This window comes from Pseudorasbora parva, chromosome 6 (assembly GCF_024679245.1).
Source record: "Pseudorasbora parva isolate DD20220531a chromosome 6, ASM2467924v1, whole genome shotgun sequence".
Taxonomy (NCBI): domain Eukaryota; kingdom Metazoa; phylum Chordata; class Actinopteri; order Cypriniformes; family Gobionidae; genus Pseudorasbora; species Pseudorasbora parva.
Window position 1 is genome coordinate 38,715,811 of NC_090177.1, and position 25,354 is coordinate 38,741,164.

General features: G+C 40.0%; 1 protein-coding gene across 1 annotated transcript in view; it reads right to left on the reverse strand.

The window, feature by feature from the left end:
• The window catches only part of LOC137078990 (leucine-rich repeat-containing G-protein coupled receptor 6), a 119,050-nt gene extending 97,706 nt beyond the window's left edge, over nt 1-21,344 (reverse strand). Inside the window, exon 1 of the mRNA XM_067446877.1 lies at nt 20,942-21,344. Coding sequence (XP_067302978.1) covers nt 20,942-21,135 — 194 coding nt within the window. The 5' untranslated portion in view covers nt 21,136-21,344. The remainder of the gene's footprint in view (nt 1-20,941) is intronic.
• Nucleotides 21,345-25,354: the final 4,010 nt, after the last annotated feature.

Below are 25,354 nucleotides of genomic sequence, written 5' to 3' on the forward strand. Positions count from 1 at the left end.
ACAGTGAAACATGCCAAATACATACCATGTGGTTCAGATACAATAAAATATCATTGTATCAACTCATTTTTAATTTCAATGAACTCCTGCAACCAGATGGCAACCAATGGCAACCAGGTTACTTACTTTTTTAAGTTTAGCCAAGTTAAGCTTTCATTGCAAAGAAAATACTGCTATTTTTACATATAGTAAAACTGCCTTTTAAACTCTATTAATTTATTCAGAACACATTAAAATGCAAGTCATACACAAAAGGACTGGAACATTATTTTATTTTACATATAGGATTTTTTTTAACAGAATAATAATAATAATAATTATATATATATATATATATATATATATATATATATATATATATATATATATATATATATATATATATATATATATATATATATATATATATATATATATATATATATATATAAGAAGATAAACGCCACAGAAGATGTAAACAGAGTTTTAGGGACGGTGTAATTTTAGATGCCTACATTTTAGATGCGAGGTTTTTGAGGCCCAAATACAATCGCTTGAAGTGAAAAACTAAACATAGGCTATAAAGAAACTACATGGTCACATGACTTAAACTTCAGCATCATTTAGCTTCTAACTCTTTTAATCTTCATTTAAAATCTACAAGTTTGAAAATTAGAGATCAATAATAAAGATGAGACTGTGAAAATGGACTAGAGAGAGTTTACCTGTTCGGCATAATGATGTTTAATGTCCCACACAACCGCTGTAGTCACAGTTAGACACTTCCCAGCAAGGAATAGCTGTCATTTCACCTTCTCGGTTAACTACACACTACAACTTTTTGTTGGCCAAAATAACTTGTGAGATGTATGATTCGCAATATGTAGGCAAAGTCATCAGTGATTACAAGGTGTTTGGTTTCATTTCTTTGACATGTTCATGCTCTAGATGACTACTCTATTATTGGGCTATGGTTAGGCTTCTATTCAATTTTCACTGACAGCCCAAATTGTGCCTTGTTTTAGCCTCGACTTCAGAGCTGTGGTTGGACAGCTATTAGACGTCTTTTAAATGCAAAATTGCTTGCTGGGTAACCACCTTTTACAAGACACATCAAAATTGTAATCACAAAGGGGAAATACAGATGTATTTTATGTTATAGAATAAAACAGGAAAATAGCTTGGGCTTGTTTAATCTCTAGATTAGATGGAGCTTTACTCGGACATAACATACAAAACAACTAATATTAGCATTGCTTTTTATACGTGAGTGTTATCTTCAAAGAGTAACTTAACAGGTTAGTCTTTGCATCTACATGTGTAGTTTTTATTCATCATGCATTGGGGATTCTACAGCCACAAGCCAACACCCAAACCGACAGCCACCATATGGAAATGTAATATGTGTATATGAAATATCAATATATGTGATATATAAAGTAAAACATATATGAAACCTATTAGAAATTGGAACAATTCCATATATTAACAAATCATTGTATCCCATATATTATATATGTTTATGCATGTATAATACATACATTTTGACATATAGGTTTCATATATGAAAGACCCCAATATGCTCATATAGAGTAAAAACAAAAATGCACATATATGCACAGCTATCAGAAATTCCATATATTGACTTATATCTTTATTCCAGATATATGTCCCTCCATCCATGTTTGTCGCTCTGGATAACGTTACAACATCCCTCGCATGGGAATCATTACAATATATTTAAATTATATGTGACAAATCACTATTACTGTTAAATGTCGTAGAATCTTAGTATAGATTTATGTATAAAACATATGACATTTAAAATGTATAATATTTGTAATGTTACTTATTGTCAGGTGAGGCAAGGGATGAAGGACTGAAGGATGCAGAGGTTAAAGAGCTTTTTATTAGACTTCAAAAATAAACAAAACACAAACAAACCTCTTCAACAAGAAAGCCTCAAAAAAGGGGAATTAGCTTTTGCTAATAGTTTGTGTTCAAACTAACTGTAACAGTCTCAATGAGGGAGTGAAAATACCCAGGGACCAAATACTGTTGGACCAACAGTAACAATTTGCACATGGACGAAATCCAAGACAGCATTGAGAATATTAAAGCTCAATACTGAAAGTAAACCAATAAAGAGTAAATCAAACTCAAACCAAAAATACTATAGTGATACACAAACTAAAAAATAATTTTAAAAAACTGCAAAAAACATATAGAAGGTGTACCAAACAATTCAAAACGTCGTAGAGGAAAAAGGATATACAGTCTGCAATGCAAGTCTCTCATCGGAGTGTTGTAGAAGTCTCAGTTCCAGCAGGCAATAAAGATATATATAATCCTAAATCCCAGATAAGGCACTGGCACAATCCAACACGGGTAATAAGTAGGTATCAGCACACTCCAGCCCCATAACCGAGTCCTCTGTGAGCTTCTGAAACTTCCAAACACTACGAATTAACATTTGTATGGGTACTTCACGAGTTCACACTTACATCAAATTAAATAGAGTAAAGATAATGCGTATTTGGCGTGCTGTCCAGGGGAGGGCTCCGGGTTTTGAATTTTTGCCCGTACCCAGAGTCTCCCCACCCCAGTGATAAAGATACTCTAGAACTAGTCTGTAATGTATTATGTATTGTGTTGACATCTGATGAGAGTATTGAATTAAAGTGAGGAGATGGGGTGGTGGAGGGATACTAAAATAAAAATGGACAACAAGAGAAAGTAAATCTGCTATATGTGTACGCCGCTTATCGTTGATTAGATTGATTAGATTGATTAGCTTAACGTGCTCCACTTGTGTTTAATTAGGTTTAATTATCTGACGTGCTCCACTTGTTTAAATACGTTATCTGGCGTGCTCCCCTTGTTAATTAGGTTTGATTAGCTGACATGCTCCATTGTTTGATTGGTTTAATTATCTGAACGTGCTCCTCCTGAAATTAGTTAATAAAACTTTACATAAAAAATGTGCATTTGAATAAGATTGTAAAGCATTGGAATGTACAATTCACGTATTCTAAACATTCTTCTTCTAAATAACAATAAGCATCATTAATAATAAAAATCATAATAATAAGAATAATAAGAAGAAGAATCTTACAAATTGTCATGCAATTATTAATGTGAATGAATGGTAGTCCACATCACATCATCATCACTATTGTACACCCCAATACATGTGCCGTGATACAAAATCAAATGCTAATTGTTTTAAAACACGTGCTGTAAAATAATGCATTGTGATATGTAATTTCTCATCCAAACAGCTATTTAAACTGCTGGAGTGCACTTCTCAACCCCTGGGTTCATATCCTGGTTCTCCTCTCCACTAATCAGCTGGTGTGTGGTGAGCGTTCTGGCGCAATATGGTGTAAACCTACATCTTCATATGTCGTGAGAATGTATATATGTGCTAATAATGTATTGCCTTATATGAAACATATATGACATCACTACTCGGATAAAAGGACATATATGCCAACCCTCCCTGGTAAGATGGGGGGCGGGGGGCTGCAGGTCTGCGAGAGGTTTGAGAGGGAGCAGTCTGGAGCCAGCAGCTTGATGCTGGGGCTGATAGTGAGCTTGTCCCGTCGTCTGGCTTCAGCGTGGCTCCTCTCTCCTCAGCCGCCCGCCTCTGAACACAGTCCTGTTTACAGTGCGGCTTGACCTGGGTCAGGACCGATAACCATCGCTCCACTGACATAATGGGCCATCCGCATGGAAACCATTTTTGTCTTATGGAGAGGAATGCAATACGGATAAGGGGGAAGCTAAGAGGAAGAGATTAAAGTTTGGAGGAAATCTTTGAGAGAAGTGAGACTCAGTAGAGCCAAGACACACGCGAATGTTTCCGACTTTGCCACTTGATAGGAATGTGCTTCCAATAGCAATGATTTGCTATTTTCTCAGGGACTATGAAAATAAAACTAAGACCTAATATTGCTGTCAACAAGTGTCTCATTTGTGTTCGTTTTGTAATTCTCCAAATTAATTTTAGAAGAAACATTGTGACATTGAGACAAAGCTAAACTGTCTACTAAATCTCTTGAAATATAAAAGAGCAGTCCCTAAGCAATAAAATGTTCCTCTCTTAGGACTATAGGCAAAAAGGGTGTTCACACTTGGCTTGTTCGGTTCAATTAAAATGAACCCTGGTGCAATTGCTCTGTTATTGTGGTTCATTTGAATAAGCATGAAAGCCATCTGAACCCTGGTGCGCAACAATCAAGGGACCACTGACCACTGAAAGGATATGTCTCGGTCTTCTTCCAGAAGAATTCAGGGAATGCTATATGAACGCAACATGGACCAAAGACATGTAAACTAACCAAAAACAGGACATGATGTCACAAGATGTGACCCTAAAAAGGGCTGAATGCTCAAGCATACCTGTTTGTTTCTCGTCATAGTCGTGATGTTGCCTATCACTGTTCGGTACAGGCATCAGAACCGAGTCTCCTCGCAGCAGATCTTAGTTTGTGTGCGATGGAGGGAATCCTGCCGCTGTTTTGACTCCTTCAGACATTTCTTCATGAGTTCTCAGTTGGTCAAAATATCATATGTAGGTTACGAACATAAACTGCGCGCACTTAGCCCAGCGCACAGTATTGTTTTGGAGGTTCAGCAAGTTCTGTCTCAAAATATACGTCATAAAACCTGACCTAAGAGGTTGTGAACATATCTCTATGACTTTAGTTTTAGTATCTTACGGTTCAGTGTTAAAATGCTAAAGTGAACGCTTAGCAGACCAGGACTAATTTTTTTATTTTTGGTCCAGACCAAACAAATCAAGGGAACTGAACTACAAGTGTAAACACACCCTAAATTTCATAAAATACCATTCAAGTGCCAATTGAAATCAACATATAGGGTTTTCATGGGTTTGGCTTCAATTTATACAGCTGCAAAGATGTGAGAGAAAAAATAAAGTGAGACCAAGAGAACGAAGTAAGAAAGAGTGATTGAAAAGGAGACAAAGGAGAAACAAATATATCTAAATATAGACAGAAAGTGAGGGACCAAGATGCGGGCGGCAGAACAGAGTCGCTCCTGCTTGTGGTCGCACCCTCTGGTTACCAGAGTATGGGTGGTCCACACACACACAGGCCCTCAATTTCCCTCAGCTCTTAATTCGCTTGTCGTGGTTTTCTCCACAGGCCAGACTCTGGTTAGCCATCACCACTGCAATGCGTCACATAATGACAGCAATTTGCGGCCGTGAAGGGAGAAAACGAGAAGACAGAAAGACATGAGTGTCTTACTCTTTTCATGGAAGACTAAGCCACAAATATCTGAGAGTGAAGGGATGGGTGAATCAAGTGGATGAGGAATAGAGAAAAAAACTATGTTGAAGGACAGACAGACATGTGGCTTTGTTTCACCATACTTTTGCACACGCCATTAAAATATATCCATGAGATTGCATATCAGGACTGATGTGTGGATTACCATACTGTCAAAACTGTCACAGAGAATGGTTTGAGTTAAAACTACTAACTGTGACGAGGTTACTAGCTACACAATGTATAGTTTTCCATAACTTAGCATCATTCTCTATTTCGCTCAGCTCAGTCTGGCCCAAACACCTCAGAACATGCTGAGCCGCATGTCCATCCAACTTTCTGAGAAGACTAGAAACTGATGCGTTGAAATGCAGTGCACAAATTTCCGCAGAGCAAATTCACTCTAGTCAGTTTGGTCTCTGGAACTAGGGCCCTTGAGGTCCAATGTCCTGCAGGGTTTCTGAGACAGCGACATAGTGTCAGCCCAGATCCGGGCCACATCTGGCACATGACCTCAAGGCTAGATTATTGTAATGCTCTACTGGATGGTTGCCCTGTTCGCTTAATAAACAAACTCCAGCTTGTCCAAAACGCAGCAGCTCGAGTTCTTACTAGAACCATGAATGACTATATTAGCCCAGTTCTGTAAACACTGCACTGGCTCCCTATTAAACATCACATACATTTTAAATATTGCTAATTACTTGCAAAGCACTAAATGATTTAGCTCCCCAGTTCTTGAGTGAGCTCTTAACACATTATACTCCATCACATCTATTGTGATCTCAAAATTCAGGCCAGTTGATAATACCTAGAATATCTAAATCAACCGCAGGTGGTCGATCATTTTCCTATTTAGCACCTAAACTCTATAACGGGCTTCCTAGCATTGTTCGGGAACCAGACACACTCTGTCAGTTTAAATCAAGACTAAAAACACATCTCTTTACCATGACATTAAATGATTGTTAGACTGCTTTAACTAGGTCTGCCAGAACCCGGGAACACTTCCTGTGACACCCAATGTACTCGTTTACATGAAGAATGGTATCTATGCTAATGTTAGTCTCTCTGTGAATCCCGAGCTTTACTGTTGTCAGCCGGATCCAGGCAGTGTCCAGGTCAATGGGTGGACCTGTATCTAGACATCCCCAAACGCATCCCCAAAGTGTCAGCAGAGACCATGTCAACTAGACTCTACCCTGTACAGGCCTCATCGACACGACATCCAGTGGCACTGATCCTCTACAAACCCGTCTAAAGCGTGATGACTCCAAACTTCAACCTGATGGAACTGGCCAAATAAATATTCTGATCCAATCTGACTTCTAAACCTGTAATGCTGCCTGAATCAGAATCATACATGATTTGTTCATTGGCCAGAGGAGAACTTGCCTGGTTTCTCCCAAGGGTTTGTACTCCATTTTGTCACCTGATAGAGTTTTGCTTCCTTGTTACCGTCGCCTTTGGCTTTTGGCCTGCTTAGTTGGGGACTTATTACTGAGACCACTGTATTTAACTTAGCTGGTCAATGACATCACTGTTTTCTCCAGAACGGCTGTACAGCTGAAACTAATTTTGTTGTATTATTGATCTGCAACACTAAGTTGCTTTCTGGGTTAGGCCCATCCCAGATCAAACTCGCCGATCTGTAATTTTCTAGTAGTCCTAAAGACCCTGAATAGCTTGTTCAGGTGTGTTTGGTTAGGGTTGAAGCTAAATTCTGCAGGACGGTGGACCTCCAAGGTCGGAGTTACCCACTCCTGCTCTAGAATGTTACTGGGAATGGGAACTGGAAAGTCACTGTCTGAGATATTATCTTCATTAACAACAATTTTTGAATGTTTGTTAATGTATTTAGTCATAAAAATATCAGATTTAAACCAAGGTTGTGTGCATGAGCATGTTGCAGAGTGTGACTGACCTTTTTTTCTCTCACACACAGAGAGAGAGAGGACATGGTGGAGACAGGAAGGGGGAACCGAAAGCCTGATTCAACCCACATGAACGGCATGGCTAGATATGTGTGCTATAGGGTGCAGCTCAACACATACAGCATCTTAACATCAATTAACACTTTTTACGTATAAGTTAATAAACACTCCTTTTTATAAATAATATAAACATTTGCATTGATCTCTCTCCTCGACTTTGGAATATTTCAAGCCGACTTTTGCGCTGCAAAGAGATTTAAGTAAATCACACATTTTCATTTTTATGATGCATTCAACTAGCCTGGCTTCGCCCTCCTATGTACTGCCGCTCAATTTTCATTTTCCTTCAGTACTCTATGATTGTGGTATCTTCTCTGGTTTTCTCCGATCAAATTTTAACCGGTCCAATCAGTGAACAGAGGGAGTGTCCGAGAATGATGATGTTGTGCGCTACAGTCAATGGTTTGAGATGACATACGTCACAACCCAATGTTAGCGATTGGTTATGGCAGATCCAGAGTGGCTATGGGCAGATCCAATAGTTTTACACTTCAACAGAGCACCCGCCTTCAAAGAAGTCCACGCTTGTCAATGGAGAGTGGCCAGACTCTGTACAAATGAAATGTACGAGAGTCTGGTAGGACCACGCTAACATTCAACATGTTCCACTCACCATTTATCTGGAATGACCAAAAAATCATTACAAGGTTAAATCTGTAGTTTTGTTCTGTCTTCTACAAACAAAAATCTTTTTGAACATCATGTTTACTAAACAACTCTGGCCAACTTCTGGGAGAGATGCAGAGAGGCGGAGCCAATTTGATTATCTTCAACACCAAGGTGAGTGTATCTTATTTAAAATATAATACGCAAACTCAACAATTGCTCCCTTATTATATAGTAAAATAATCAATCAACTGCATTAACACCAAAAGAGGCAAAACATATCCAACATCTCTCTACATGTTAAGACTATTTGCCACCTCCTGAAAACTTCACTCTCTAATCAAGTATCAAAGAGAACGTCTTTCAAAGCCTTTTCAAAGCACGAGTGCGCTATTTAATGTGTTGCCTAGAGAGATGATTATTGCAATAAATTTCCTGGTGTCCCCAGTGGCGAGCAGCTGAGGCAGCTGCATGTTGGGTGGAGGAAACGCCCTCTCTGTCTATCCTCTTCACTGGCTGGAGTTCACCCTGTCCCTGGAGCTCCCGGTCTGAGCCTCCAAAAAAGATGTACAAGATGGTTTGCCGGACTTCGCAAGACATCGGCGGCCGAAATGCTGCTTGCAGATAAAGATTGTTCGATAGGAACGTTTTTTCCATTGACATTTGTTTTTGTTTCCCTGCTGTGCATGAGTTGGGAAACCTAATATGCATGTCAAAGCCAATGGAAATATTTTGAAACATAAAATTCAGATGGTGACCTCAACATCAGCTCTTATTCTTTTCATTTATTTTCATCAGATATGCTAGAAATGTTTTGTCTTAAGTCTCAAAGCAGAACAACTGTCCACATTAAATGTGGCAAATCATCTTTAATGCCTTTTCGCCTATATCTTTGATGTTTGCCAGCAGTTTGGCAAGTAAGAACATGCGGTGGTTTTAGTCTTAATGGATTGTACCTGCACAGGCTGCAAGGTTCTTGTCTACAACAGATTATCTTAATGACATCATTGGAAACTGATCACATTCAATTATCAGCTTTAGCGGTTGCAGATGCCACCTTTAACTTGATAGTACACTAGCACTCAATCTTGTTTAACTTTTTGGCACGCATCCAAGCAGGACTCTTCCATCCATCTGGGTTCTCCATCCAAGAATTCTGATCTGAAGTTTTTTTGCTTATTACAACAACAACAACAACAAAAACATTATCTTTGATTTCAACCATTTTCCCCGGTTACTCTGCAAGCTATGCTTTCTTTGTCACAATGCTACGTAGCATCAAACAAAATTGAGAGGTTAAAATATCTTATTTACCAGGTTCCTGATGTGTAGATTCCTCATAGTTTAAGGATGCCACCTGTATTTCGACATTCATGCATGTTTATGATGCATTGGCACTAATGGAATTATTTGGACTGTAGCTGTACTTCTTTTAGAGATGTGCAGCTGTGAGTGTCTCTAGCACGTTATGCACACCTCGTGGCTTCCTTCATGAGAAAGCATTCTATCATCTTTAACTGCTCGACACAATGCCATGAATAAACCAGAACCGTCCATCAAAAATGTCCTAACTAGAGCCTCTAACAAAAAGGTGTTACTCCAACTTGCATTTTTGACTCATTACAAGATGTTTCCAGATACTGCACTAAATAATTATGTTGCAAATGTTACTCTGATATTGAGTGGGAAGCAGGTTATGTGATTCCCCTTTCCTAGTGAGGAAACCTCAAATAATCCTGATACATAGATAGTAACCAGGATTCAGCCAGTAATCATTCCTGATGCAAGGCACAGCCCTAAATAGTTCAGATAAGGACAAATGTAAAATTCTTGCTTTGAGTCTGCCTCTGTCTGGCCAGCGATCCTTCCTGGTCCACATATTGCAATCTGGGATGAGTTGTATATTCTCAATGCAGCAAATGTAAGCAAACTAATTAAAAAAGCATTAGGGGGGACTGTGTAAGCCGTAAGCTGTATGCATGTAAAGTAATCTATTTGGAAACTCTGAAGGTTTCATTTGAGTAGATGGCTTCTCACATATGTGGATCCCAAGCATCTCTGGATGGTAAGTGACTACCTGGATGGTGTCGCTCCTTTATGGTTAAGATCATGAATCTGAAATCTGATCTTCTGTATAAACCATTTCCACTTAACGATCAGTATTTTGGATCTCTTCTTTCCCAGCCTTTGTCCTCCCCTAAGGCTTCCAGTAGTGTTCGAGGGGGTGAAAACATGTCACCTCAAAAGCACAGTTTATAGCTTCTGTCAGATCCAAAGAGCAGATGGTGAAATGTGGCCAAGGACTTAACCGCAGGTTTAGAGACCCCCACACAGACCCCTATAGAGGTCTGCAATGGATTGTCAAGTTTGCCCAGGGGCTGATTTATGAACCTCTGACATTGAAAAGGACAGAATCCACACTTAACCACTCATTCAATAGTTATTCCCTCACCAGAACCCACAGGACAATTTTATTCCTTAGAGGTTGCTCTTTTATAGTTCAGGAGCATTCTTACTTAGGTTCACTTAAAGGGGATCTATTAAGCTAAAATCACTTCTACATGGTGTTTGAATTTCTAGAGAAAATAGACGCTTCATCTTTTGTGTGATGTACAATAAACTTCATAAAACTCATTAGTAAAGTTTGGCCACCATTCAGACAGCTACAACAGGCATGTACTAAGAGTGGATACATCCAAAATGACAACACAATTTCTAACCGTAATTAAAGGTGCTCTATGTAGTATTTTTGCAGTAAAATATCCAAAAACCACTAAGCCGGTGTTATATATTTTGTTCTGTTGAGTACTTACAATATCCCTAATATTTCCAACTATTTGTAAATTGTGAGAAAATTGCTATTTGAACCAAAACCCGGGACGTTTCAGCATTGCGTTTGAGGGAGTCGCCTATCAATCTCGTCATATCTGCGCTACCCTCGGTTTCGGGTTTTACTTGGCAGGTGCGCTTTACTTTTAGCAGTGTGAACAAGTGAACGCATGGAGTAACGTCATAACATCATTTTAAACACACTTAAATGTATCTAATATGATAAACAGAGCTCCATTACCTCATAATCATAACCGGGAGAGCAGATCAGTGCAGGTGCCCGGCGAATGTGTCCCGTCCCGTCATAATAAAAGTCCCGGTATTTGCGAGGCGGGTATTTGTTTAACAATCGCTCCAGCAGCTGTGCTCAGGATCACAACACTCGGTCCTGCTCTGCTTCACACTACAATAAGGTTAATAACCGCATGCATGAACGTGATTTCGGCCCGAGTCCCATTTTTCACCGGCTGTGAGGTGAAGACCACATGTCCCAAGATGCTGCGCTCAAACTTTGCGTCATCAAACTACGCATTTGTTTTGAATAGGCGCCCTCTAGTAGATGGAAAGTTGCATAGTGCACCTTTAAACTAAACTATACATGTTATTTCCCCATACCACATATATTACCTGGCTCTGTAGGCATCTTTGTCTGACTCCGGCTACTGACAGTTTCTGACATATTCTGTATGTGAGATTATCCTGACACTGCAGCCTGAGCTCTTGAAGCTCCGCCCTCTTCTTAAATGGGGGTGAGAAGCAGCAACTCATTTGCATTTAAAGGGACACTACACAAAAGCGACATGTTTTTGCTCACCCCCAAAAAGTGCCAATTTGAACATGCTATAAAAAAATGATCAATGGGGTATTTGGAGCTAAAACTTTTCATACACACTCTGGGGACACCAGATATTTATATTACATCTAAATAAGGGGCATGATAGATCTCTTTTAATAATCAACTTTCCTTCTTTTTTCTCTGTCCTAAAAACGGCCTGATGATTTCCTTGTTCTATGAAGTCCCTCCTTTAGAAACAAGTAACGAGTTCTGATTGGGCCAGCACTTCCCGTGTTGTGATTGGACAGCAGCTTAGCGCAATTTGCCCGGAAAGGTCCCACCTCTTACCATAACAAGGAGATGCAAGCACTGAATGCGCGCTCTTCTCCACGTGGGAGAGCAGCAAGTCCCACGCCCCCTTTTTTACGTGTTCTTGTGGGCGGAGGGTTAGTCAACAAACGGTTCTAGTGACGTCATTCCTGAAGGAAGTGCAGGGCTGTAGTCCAGACCGGCCGTTCGCTGTAGGCTTTGAAAGGGAACTTCTGTTAAATAAAATATCTCGCTTGGCATTGAACTTTGAGCTTTATAATTTTACAGGTATTATTTATGCTCTAACAGCAACATTACACACTAACTAAAGTTTGAAAGATGGAATCGTGAAGAACGGGACCTTTAAATGTTTGGGTACATTGACAATTTCATACTTATGGCACAATGCCAAAATCTGCCATCATATCTGTGCATAGTTTGCAAACATTGCTAAAGAAAATTCTCTTTTTGTTCTCAATTTGATCTGATTGCTGTCTGAACCACTTGATTCCTTCTTTCCACCAGAAAACAGGAGGAGAAATGACACATCTTAATTACAAAGATGGGTCAAGAACTCCATTCAATGATCCAAAAGAGAAGTTAGTCTCCAACATTGTTGCTAATACAATCTCAAGATCTACATCTCTGCAATCCTACACAATATTTTTGGGTGTCCCACAAGGAGTTTGTTCTTTCGGGTTGATTATTCTACCGTGCGTGGATTAGAAGAATTTGGGTCTTCTCCTCCAGCTCTGGATCTATTTAAAGATGTTCTGGAGATGAGGCAGTCTGCGGTAGGTCCACTGGTTTATTTATCCTGCATGGGCTCTGACTATTTTCGGGCTGACTTCACAGGGCACTAATTGCTCTCGTTTCACTGTTAGGTAACGGGAAGAGAAGGAAATGAACAATCACTCCCATGTTTGTTTGAGGGTGAGGTTGAGTCTGCGACTCCGTATGTGTACTAGCTTGTACACAAACTGAGTCGTGTGTTAATGACAAGACATTCTACATGAAAAAAAAATGCAGCCGGCCTGTTTTTTGTTTATTTGTTTTTCTTTCCATTCAGCCTTTCTATCCGGAATTTGAATTGAGGAACTGAGGAATTCATGAAAGAATGTGTTGTTTTTTTCCTCCACGAATTGAGTAAAGACCATTATATAGTAAAGACATAAAATGAGAAATTGAAAAAAAGCTTTTTGTCATGTATAATGAATGTGATTTGGTTTCTGCAAGTAGGGTCATAACACTCTCAGGTGTAAACACACCTCTGTCTGACTTACAGCCTGGAGGGTATGTTGTACACCCTGACCCCTCTCACTCACTCACTACATTGCACATTGGTGTGGCAGATTCCTATGTCTGTTTGAATTGTCCAGTGCTCTGAAAAGATCAAACTCCCTCCCCGTTGCCTTGTCCATGACCTGTCCTGACACACAAAGCAGGTAAACAGGCCACTGGGGTACCGTGAGTTGAGATCTACGGTCAGAAGCCTTCTTCCCACTTCTACCAGACATAATACATTACTTTCACCTGCTTCTTGCTTCGGTCATGAACCGATGCCGAAATTTCACCCCGAGAAACATGTGCGTCTCTGTAAACTGGACTTCGTCAGCTGAAAGTTTTATTAAACCCACCGTTCCAGATACCCCGCTGACATTTGAAGCCTCATTTGAAGAAAGTTTTTATTCTCTTTCTCTGAGGAGCAGTTTGCAAAAATGCCAAATTTGTCCATGTGTTTCATATATTTGTTCACTTTCGAAAATTACTTATTGGAGACTCTGGGTTTCGGTAATGGACTGTTGATGGGGGCACACATACAGCAACATAAATCCACCAGAGTACCTCAGCTGTGATGTTATTCCTCAGCACTTTGCTCTGCGTGAGTCCCGCTGCGTTGCTTTGCAGTGGTACCGTAAGCAACAAAGCTGTGAGTGATTGTCTGTGCAGTTTGTCTGCTAGCACCCCCTGAGGGTTCAGTCTGCAAACTTACCACATTATAAAGCTCAAAGTGTTGACCACTGCCAGGATGAAAAGACCATTATCACCCTGTTTCATTGAAGAGCTTAGGTGGTTAAACTGAGAGAACATTAGAGCCCTTGGAGCCGTTTAATGATTCAGGCTGCCAGAGTTGAATTCACTCGGATTCAAAAGTGCGTAAACAACCCTGAAGGTCTGAGGCCCGATCTTGTAAAGGCCTTCTTCTAAACTCTGTGCTCACAAGCCCAGCAAGCGATAGCTGTCATTTCACCATCTCGGTTAACTACAGACCCGATATAGTCCGGCTACGAGTAACCCACTTCTAGCTAAAATAACCTTGAATTTGGTTCCATGTCATTTTTGCCAAAATAACTTGCGAGATGTATGATATCCATCATGCAAGCAAAGTCAACAGTGATTACAAGGTGTTTGGTTTCATTTCTTTGACATGTTCATGCTCTAGATGACTAGTTTATTTTTGAGCTATGGTTAGACGTCTATTACATTTTCACTGACAGCCCAAATTGTAGTTTTAGCCTAGATGTCAGGGCTGTGTTTGGATGTGTATTAGACATCTTATAAAGGTAAAATTGCTAGCTGGGCACTTTTCACTAAAGTTTTTACCATTCTTATTTTCTTATTGACAGCACAGAGAGGGGACAGGAAATGATGCAACAAAGTAGTTATGTGACATAATTAATAAGTGCATATAAAATTTGTTTCAGCTGTATGTAATATTTGTTGCATCATGACTTGGGTGTTAACTACTCCTGTTTGAGCCTTAAAATATAAATCACTGGTCAAAAGGGCTGCAAATAGATTTATGGCTCTAAAATCAGATAACACAACACACTTCAGAACTTGAAGGCATCTTTCACACACTCGCTCTGTTCGTGTTTCTGACTCTAAAAGGTTTCAAGGCCAAAGCACTGGAAGTTGAGGCAGGCCAGTAAGCGAAAACATGTGTCTGCAGCCCTCAGCTCGAGCTCAACATTAATTTGTGTTTGTGTAGAAAATTGCCCTGAGAGAGATGAAAATATATGGCCCTTGGCTTCCGGGAATGGGCTGACAGCTTTGAGGTTTGAGCTGGTCGTATGATGATGATGTTTTAGCTGGTTGATGCTTGCACTCATCTTCAGTTGAGATATACTGGTTTCAGTAGAGCTGACAATTTCAGTGTTTTTTTTTTAATGGAAAGGGTTTTATCTTTATTGTAGTTATTTAAACATTGGGTTTGCCGAATAATGCCTTGAATTACAGTTTAGTACCCCTGCTTTCCTAATTTATATGAACCAGCTGTCAAAAAATAATTTGATTGTGAGTATACTGTGCTTAGCATAAACATTTAGATTCAAAATATGTACTGTTATTTAAAAAAAAAAAAAAAAAACTTAAATATAGTTGATAGTTGATGGGCTGTTGAATGCTTGAATATGATTGGTTGATGAATGTTGTAAAATGTGCAATTATTTTTAGGGAAGTGCATGGCTAAAGTAGTTCCAGCAGGTCTTGACCGCATTACAGTTCCATATCACTTGACCAAATGACTTCAGTTATTTCAAATGTCATTACAGCCGGCAACAGCAACAGAAAAACCCAAACCCACAGCGACACTGACCAAACAAATGAATATAGGATAAAAACAACAAATTATTTCCATTTTGTTTTTTTGCCATTAAATTAAGTTTTGTTATGTACGGAAAGCACTTACTATATTTCTCCCGCTCAAAAGCACACACTTACAGTTCGGTCACACACTTGTGCAGAAACGTGTTGTCAGCTCTGACCTGAGGATTTTATCAGTAAAACATTTTAGCAACTTAAAAGCGACATGACATTTCTCACTAGTGAGCTAATAACGGCGCTGTTATTGAAGCAGATAACCTTACAGTTTCGCTATTAGTAAATACGCTGCTGCTGAACACTGTTGAGACAAACAGACTCGATACATGTGCTTAATCTCTCTCTCTCTCTCTCTCTCTCTCTCTCTCTCTCTCTCTCTCTCTCTCTCTCTCTCTCTCTCTCTCTCTCTCTCTCTCTCTCTCTCTCTCTCTCTCTCTCTCTCTCTCTCTCTCCAATAACTGCATTAGTCTGCTAGCCGTGGTTGAAGTCTCCGTTACAGCTCTAAAATGCCATTTTGGAATTAGCAAAGAAGGTGTGGGATTAGATGTGTACGCAATTTTTCCACAATTTGTCCTATACACACAAGCGTTTTAAAGACAAAACCTGACAAATGTCTTGAATTAAGACATCTGAACAATGCATTTATGTGTGATAGCTGTAGTAAATGCAGAATAATTGAATCAGGGCCATTGAATAATTAGAAAATGATGCACACCTCAGGTTCAATGGCCCATCATCAATTATTCCGTACTCAACTATGTCACGTTATATAGTGTTTATATGTCTTTTAATCTCCAGAAAGTATAAAAAAATGCTATCAGCACCTGTACTGAAAGACATGCATTATTCTGCTATTAAAAGAGACTAAATGATGATTCTTAAAAGGATAGTTCACTGCAAAATGGAAGTTGTGTTCAGTCATTTTTGTCTATATAATGAAAGTCAATGGGGCCCAATGTTGACAAAAATTAAGTCAAACCGGTTTGAAAAAGACGTGTCATGTTTTGAGTCTGTTTGTTACATTTTGAGTTTGTTTCTGATCTGATTTCCTGTTCTGTGTGTTTCTTGGTTAGTGTGTTAATCAGTTCAGTTCTCTCACTTTCCCAGCCTGTTTGTCACCATGGTCACGGATTGATTTAGTTCTGTTCAGGTGTGTTTAGTTAATTGTTTGCTGTCTATTTAAGCCCTGTGTTTCTTTCAGTTCTTTGTCAGCTCTACGTTGTGTTAGGTTCGGCTGTTCTTATTTATTATTTCTGAGTTCTGTGTTAATAAATACTAAAACTGCTTGCATTTAGATTCTGCATTCCTCCTTTATTGCAACCAGCCGTGACAACATGAGGGTGAGTAAATAATTTTTCAAGTTCAAAACAGCATCAGCCGGGTCAAATTGTATGATATTCACAAAACTTTCGGCCATGATTGTATACATCTGTGCATTGATGTACTGTGATCAAATGCAGTCAAAATATATCTGATGTGCTGCATCTTAATGCATCAACACTGCAGGCTTTTTAGTTTTTGTACATCAACAAATATGAATCAATCAACAGATAGTGTGTGTGTGTGTGTGGGGGGGGGGGGGGGGGGTGTTCATACGAGTGTACAGAACAAGAGTCTCTAACTTTTCCTTGTCTGATGTACCTCAACATCCACTCCTGTTGAAAACAACAGAAATAAAAAAAAAACAGTGCAAAAACAGACTCTCTTGGTGACAGACTTTTTCCACGCCCCAGGGCACCTGTTGTCCCTAATGGGCGATCGCTGCAGAGCGAGACAGGACAGGCATTTAATACTGGCAAAATGTCCAGCGCTGCTGCCTGCTCTCTCAGTAGCGCATTCACAAAGCTCCCACTTGAACTCTTTTAACTCAATTTAATATTAAGCAAGACCTTCCATGCATAAAATGATGGAGAGTATCTGCTTGTTATGTGCAAAGAGAAAGAAGCAGTAATAAAAGCATACAGAAATGTTTAATATAGAAGTTACCATAAAAGAAGCTAATTTAATGATAACATTGGGCAGTGCTCATTGTTTGCTATTTTCTTAACATGATTTTATTGTTTATTGAGGTTTGATTGTCTAATGTCAAATATTTCAGATTCACTGCACAAGCAGTTTAAAGGGATACTCCCAAAAATGACAATTCTGTCTTTAATTACTTGCCTTCATGTCATTTTAAACCAGTAAGACCTTTGTTCATCTTCAGAACATAAATGAAGATCTTTTTGATGAAATCCGAGAGCTCACTGTGTAACAGAGGCCAGCTAGTAGTTGCTGTGCGAGTAAACCTCACTCCTCTGACTTCAAGAGACGCTCTAGAGACTGACACTAGAGGTTGCAGCCTTTATCCTCCTTGTTAGAGCATCTGACTCTCATGTCGGCGGACTCAGGTTCGCGTCTTGCTTGGAGCGGGTGGTTGGAACAGGAGGGGTTACATTGGTGCCATGAGCCAGGTGGGAGTGAGGTGGGAGAGGTTTAGGGAGGGGAGTGTAATGGAGGCCAGCTAGTAGTTGCTGTGCGAGTAAACCTCACTCCTCTGACCTCAGGCAGTTCTAGTGACTGACGCTAGAGGTTGCAGCCTTTAGCCTCTGTTTTAAAGCGTCCGACTCTCATGCCGGTAGACCCGGGTTAAAGTCCTTCTTTGAGCAGGCGATTCGAACAGGAGGGGTTACATTGGTGCCGTGACCTGAGTGGGAGTGAGGTTTAGGGGGGTGAGTGTAACGGAGGCAAGCTAGTAGTTGCTGTGTGAGTAAACATCTCTCCTCTGACCTCAAAGAGCCTTTAGCCTCCTTGTTAGAGCGTCTGTCTCTCATACCGACGGACCGGGTTCGAGTGCCGCTTGGAGTGGGCGGTTCGAACAGTAGGGGTTTCATCTGACCTCTCATGTGACTCCAGTTGTTCAACCTAAACGAATCAACTTTTAATTAATCAAAAAACAAACAAAAATAATGATTTATTCCCGCCTGTGTCAGTCTCCTAAGCTGTTGACATAGTGTAAACAGTCCAGCGCTTCAGAGTTACGTCAGAGCTACGCCAGAATGCCGGCATACCACTGGCCAAAGCTGTTGACGTGAGCACCACGGCATATGCGTGTGATATGACGAAGGAACTGCGTAGCTGTAAACTGTGTAGAAGACTGACACAGACGAGAATAAATTGTTCAATAATGACGCACAAAAAGTATTCTTGTTGCTTCGTAAAATTAGGGTTGAACTACTGTACTCACATGGACTATTTTATTGACATCTTCACTACATTTCTGGGCCTTGTAAGTGTTCATTAAATAGCTGTCTACAGAGGGGTAGGATTTCTTCAAAAATATCTTCATTTGTGTTCTGAAGATCATCGAAGAAGGTCTGCATTTTACCCTTTAAGTTTAAAAATACCAAAATAATTCCATGACAAACTTATGGGTCTTTAAGGGAAATGTATTTCCAATCAGAAGAGGGAGGCAGCTTGGATGACACATTGCAGATTTATGCACTGGTTGCTAGGCAACAATACATCTCATAATAATAATAATAATAATAATAATATTAATAATAATAATGCAACTGGCAAAGAATGAGTTTTTCTGTAAAATGATTAAAAGTTACAGCTGTTCAAAATGAAACAATAATGACAGGCCAGTGCAAAAGCACTAGACACCGGGCGAAAAGCAGTTGCATGTTCTTATGCAAACACTTTTTCTTGGGTTGTCTAAAAGTTTGACATGAATAAAGACGACCGATGAATGAGCACTTTCAGTAAACGGCGTCAGAGGAACAGAGCTCTCTTGCAGAACGGTCCCCGTCGTACTTAAACACACACTTTGACATCTCAACAATGACACGCACATCAAAGCTCAGTCAATATTTACATCAATCCGCTCTCCTCCGGTGCAGAAAGAAAGAACTGCATTTGAAAGACTTCTGCTGGGCTGATATACACAGACTCATAATGAAACTTTGAAAGGGGGGGGGGGGGGGGGGGGGGGTTCAGGAATCAATCTGACCAAAAGAATCCTTGGATATTCAATGCACGCAAAGACTCACAAGTGAGACTATTAAAATTTCGTTAAGACATGATTATCCCTCAGTATATTAATAAGATAAGTAGAAAATTCTCTGCAGTGTTTAAGTAGGAAATGGACATGTGTATCAAATATGAAACTGAAGTCATGCAATATATTGCACAACGCAATAAAATTCCCTACAACATTGGCCGTATAAAAAGAGATCCAATCCAATGCACTTGCAAATGTCTGGAGACACTGCTCGAGACATTTCAATATGTTTGAAAGGTTGCGGTACATGTGTTTGCAATCCAATTCCCAACCATGAGCTACGCTTCCTCCAAAGCCTGAAACACAACTCTCTCCAGTTATTCACGTGAGCTGCGCAACGTTTTATGAGCGAACATTTGAGTCCTCCTTTGCGTCATCATTCACAATCAGGGGACATATGGCATGCCTTAGCGATTAGCATGGACTTAAACCCAACAGGCTTCCAGCTGACATGGAGAAACCCAATACTGTACGGAGCGCCCCACTGCATCACTCTACACACACGTTCCCATCAGATACCGCTGCACTGAGAACTGTCACAGGACACATGGGAAACGAGCCATGCTTTTCCCGCTTGGTAACGAACTGCACGCTCTGTGCGGTTCCGCTCGTGCTGAAAGTGTCCCGTTTGGGTCAAAATAGCTTTGCTAATGTGAGCGGAGTTTGTATTACAGCTCTGATTGAAGGCGCACGTCAGCGCCAATCACTCAAGACGGATCGCATGCATGTCACACAACCTGAACTGGTGGATCCAGGAATGGGTTGCAAGTCACAGAGGGAAAAACAGTACTACATTTCAATAATATACATCTAATCACATAATAATAGTTGGGATAGCAAAAATATATTAAATAACAATGATTAATTAGGTAGCACTTCCATGTACATGCTATGTATATATTATAACTGGGTAATGACTAGGTACTAACCACCTACCCCTAAACCCAACCTTAACCCATGTAGTTTCCTTATATTCACAGTACATTCTTAAAATATAAGTCATGTTGTTTTTGGTCATGCCTTCAATTAAACAATGGTATTCAAGCGCAAATTCATCTGTCACTTAGAAAAATCCACATAAACCATGAACAAAACGAATCAAGAAAAAAAAACATGCCACAGATTGCATTAAATACAGGTGCAATTGCAATAAGCATAAATGGAAAACTAACATGATTCAACAAATATATTATCTTGTTAATATGCAGCTCATGGTATAATCACCACATTTTAATAATATAGTTACTTTATAAACTTCTGTTTACTTCTGAATGATCAATAATTTTGGCACGGTGTTGGATTTCCACTTGATGTCCTGAGGCAAAACCAGTTGTCAGAGTCTGTTATTAACTGTAAGCCTTTCATATCTCCTAAACCTCTCATCCAGGCATCAAACAATAATCTTGCAGCCAGACATTTAAAGTAATCAAAGCAAACAGTCCACAAGAACTGTTTGCAACTGTCTCAGCAAAAGCAGGTGATCGAAGAGGGAGGGCATACTTACAGGTAAGACGTCAAAGGACTTAGGTCTGTTGGCACGCCGGATAGTCCCTGTTCGGAGCAGTCCACGAGCAGTAGGATGCCATCCTCCTCACACTGGCACACAGACGGGCACTGCTTAGCAGGCACTGCGGCACCCGGCGGCCCGTGAGAATGGGCACACAACACGGCATGCAGGATCAGTAACACCACCAACATGACAATGACTCCAACTCTTGTCTTTCTGTGGATGAGCTGTATATCTCTCTCTTCAGTCTCACTCAACTGTAGCTCTGTGTGTCTGTGTGTATATGTCTGTCCGCTCTCAGCTCTCTGAAATGTTATCCTAAGCCTCGTCTCTGTAGATTTATTCTGTCACTTCAAACTCCCATGGGTGAATGAGTCAGCCAGGGGCTTACGCAGGTCTTCTCTCGCTCTCTCTCGTCTCATCTCACTTAGGAGACATTCACCTATTGTAGTGGAAGCTTGCAGCGCTTCCCTGATTGGCTGGAGCTTTTGGAGGGCGGAGCTGCCCGGCACAGCACTCCTCCTACTTTCTCTTGCGCGCTCTTTCTGCCTCAGGCAGCTGGAGTGGATGGTTGGAAGAAAGCAGGGGAGCCGCTTTCTGAGAGGGGGAGAACTGACGGCCAGAGCAGAGATCTCAATTTCACCATGCCTTCCCATCACACCTTTAGATGTAGCACAATCCTTCCCTCGTAATCACTTTTCTGCAGCTGCTGAATCCCAGAGTTTCGTGGAAAGTTGCACTAGACCCTGCAACGTAAATTTAGCCGTCAAACACTGACCACTTCTCCTGCTGTTGCTCCTCGTATAAATCATATGCGAATATTGTTTCGCTCCATTTCTCTTGGAGCAACGCTTACATGGTGTTTTATAACCCGAACAACAATAATTGAGTTAAGCTGCGGGCTCCCCTTAGCCAAACAAACTACAGATTTACTACTTCACTGTCCCAGCTTGTCCCGTGGGGTGTCTCTTTACCGCAAGCGGCATGAATATCCTATACAGAGCGAGAGACATTTGCATGGCTTGTTCGGTGGGTTTTACTTTAACTAGAGGAAGGAACGATGAGGAATAGTGCTGTTTATTCAATTGGAAAAGTGGACAATGGAATTTTCCAGAACGCTAGGTGATAAATACTATCTGTTTATGTCTCGAAGGATCACAGGTACTCCTGATTGATTGCCATCAAGGGTTTCAAGAGTGGCAACAGCTAAATTTTACCTAAACATCTCAGAAAAACACTGCAAAGATGTACCACAACATGCACGTTTCCAGGAAATGTCCAGGATATTTCCAGAAGCTGTGCAAGTTTCCCTTCAAGAAGTGACTCGAAACATCTGTAAAACTCCTTAAGTACTGTCACTGTGGCTGGATTATCATGCACATTATGTTTTATGTTGTGACATGTTTGTAAATAATCCAATATTTGTGTAATGTCATCTTCTACACGGAGGACAAATGTTAGGCAGTCAGTTACATCAAATTGTTTAAGTTAAGAAATCTAAAGTTTAAGTAAGCAGAACTTAGGGATTTGTATTTCATACATTTAACTTAAATATATTAAGTTCAGGAAACTTGGCTAGCTTTAACAGGTAATTAAATAAATGATACCTTGTTAACTGGTTACACAATTGCTTTGCAATATAAAAATGTTACATGTTAACTATATATCTGTTCTCAAACTAAGCTCATGTTCCACTCTTTCAATCCACCCTAAAAACAAACCATGCACCCCCACTAAAAAAAAAAATATATCAGAAACTCTTCTAAATTAACATAGCAAAACAAACACTATTAAATCTCCCACTTAACGTTATTTCACACGTTATGGTTAGGATTACACACACACACACACACACACACACACACACACACACACACACACACACACACACACACACACACACACACACACACACACACACACACACACTATTTAACACTTAATTTTAGCATTTACTCCACTTTTTAAGTGTCATGGCAAAGCATGCTTAATTTCCCCCAGCACAATTTATGGTACATGTAAGTTTATCTATATTAAAAGAAAAAAGGGACCCACTTTATATTGGGTGGCTTTAACTACTATGTAGTAACAATTTAATTAATCATTTGATGCAATGCACTTATTGTGTACATACATTTTTTTACATTGTACTTACATTTTTTTTTAAATACCTGCGTGTAATTACGTCTGTAATTAATTTCTGTAGTTACATTAGTAATTACACAGATGGCACTTCCCTTAAACCTGACCCTACCCTTAAACTGACCCATACCACCACACCTGTCCCTAACTCTACCCGTATCCCACCTCAATATCAGCAAAGGTGTTTGGCAATACAATCTGAACACAGTAGGTACATTGTACTTATTTGTTTGATGTAAGTACATAGTACTTAAGGCCACCTAATATAAAATGGGGCCAAAAAACGCCAAAACAATTTAACAATTTAGATTACTTAAAATGTGTCCGTTTTGAAAACTCAAAAGAAAGAGAAAGTTCAAAGTAGTCTAATTTGAGAGTATACTAATTTGTTTAATTTGAGTTGGCTCTACTCAAACCAATTCATTCTTTTGAGCATTAGTGTTTACAGTGATATGCTGGCCTCGGTTTCTGGAAAAGTTCCCATTAGAAATGGTGTGTAGCAGTGCCCAAAGCACTATCCTCTCTTGCTCTGCTTCATTCTATTATTTTGTATTTTTGATATGTTCATGGGGGGTCTGGATTGTTAGCGTGACATTTCCTTTTTGTGAAACTGTGGCCAGTTTCAGAGAATCAAATAACATTAGTTATTCACAGTGCTTCAGTTGTTTTGCATTATTCTTAGTCATCACATCTGTTTCAAAATCTTTCTTTCTAGGAGCTGATGCTTTTTATGCTTTCAGCGTAACAGTCCAGCATGAGGATCTCCAGCGCTGCTCATTCATCTGATTTAGAGTCATTCACAATGGGCTCAAATGAATTCCACTAATTCATTAAAATTCCTCAGCTGAGCCTATGTTCTGTGGAGCCTTTGTTACATTCCCTGAAAAAAAAATGAACTGTAGTCATTGATGCACATTATGTCTGCATTATCCACACACACACACACACACACACACACACACACACACACACACACACACACACACACACACACCAAACACAATCAAGAGCTCAATTCTCATGCAAACGCTCATTGCTGTAATTGCTTTGCCTGAGGACAGCCTCAATATAGATCCACAAACATGCAATACTCCCCTCTCTCTTGGTTTAATTTATGTCAGTTCAGTTTCCAGTCATGTCATGCTGAATAACAAATAATAAATCAATAAAACATTATGACTGCCTCTACCCAAAGGAAAGTTTAATCGCTCATTGGATTCTATGCTCAGAAGACTTAACGAGCTCTCATTTACAGTCTGTATCAGATTTTTTTTTTTTCAAGTTTTCTGCTTAAAATGTATTAGGACCAATATACACTCGCCTAAAGGATTATTAGCAACACCTGTTCAATTTCTCTTTAATGCAATTATCTAATCAACCAATCACATGGCAGTTGCTTCAATGCATTTAGGGGTGTGGTCCTGCTCAAGACAATCTCCTGAACTCCAAACTGAATGTCAGAATGGGAAAGAAAGGTGATTTAAGCAATTTTGAGCGTGGCACGGTTGTTGGTGTCAGACGGGCCGGTCTGAGTATTTCACAATCTGCTCAGTTACTGGGATTTTCACACACAACCATTTCTAGGGTTTACAAAGAATGGTGTGAAAAGGGAAAAACATCCAGTATGCGGCAGTCCTGTGGGTGAAAATGCCTTGTTGATGCGAGAGGTCAGAGGAGAATGGGCCGACTGATTCAAGCTGATAGAAGAGCAACTTTGACTGAAATAAACACTCGTTACAACCGAGGTATGCAGCAAAGCATTTGTGAAGCCACAACACACACAACCTTAAGGCGGATGGGCTACAACAGCAGAAGACCCCACCGGGCAACACTCATCTCCACTACAAATAGGAAAAAGAGGCTACAATTTGCACAAGCTCGGCAAAATTGGACAGTTGAGGACTGGAAAAATGTTGCCTAGTCTGATGAGTCTCGATTTCTGTTGAGACATTCAGATGGTAGAGTCAGAATTTGGTGTAAACAGAATGAGAACATGGATCCATCATGCCTTGTTACCACTGTGCAGGCTGGTGGTGGTGGTGTAATGGTGTGGGGATGTTTTCTTGGCACACTTTAGGCCCCTTAGTGCCAAATGGGCATCGTTTAAATGCTACGGCCTACCTGAGCATTGTTTCTGACCATGTCCATCCCTTTATGACCACCATGTACCCATCCTCTGATGGCTACTTCCAGCAGGATAATGCACCATGTCACTAAGCTTGAATCATTTCAAATTGGTTTCTTGAACATGACAATGAGTTGACTGTA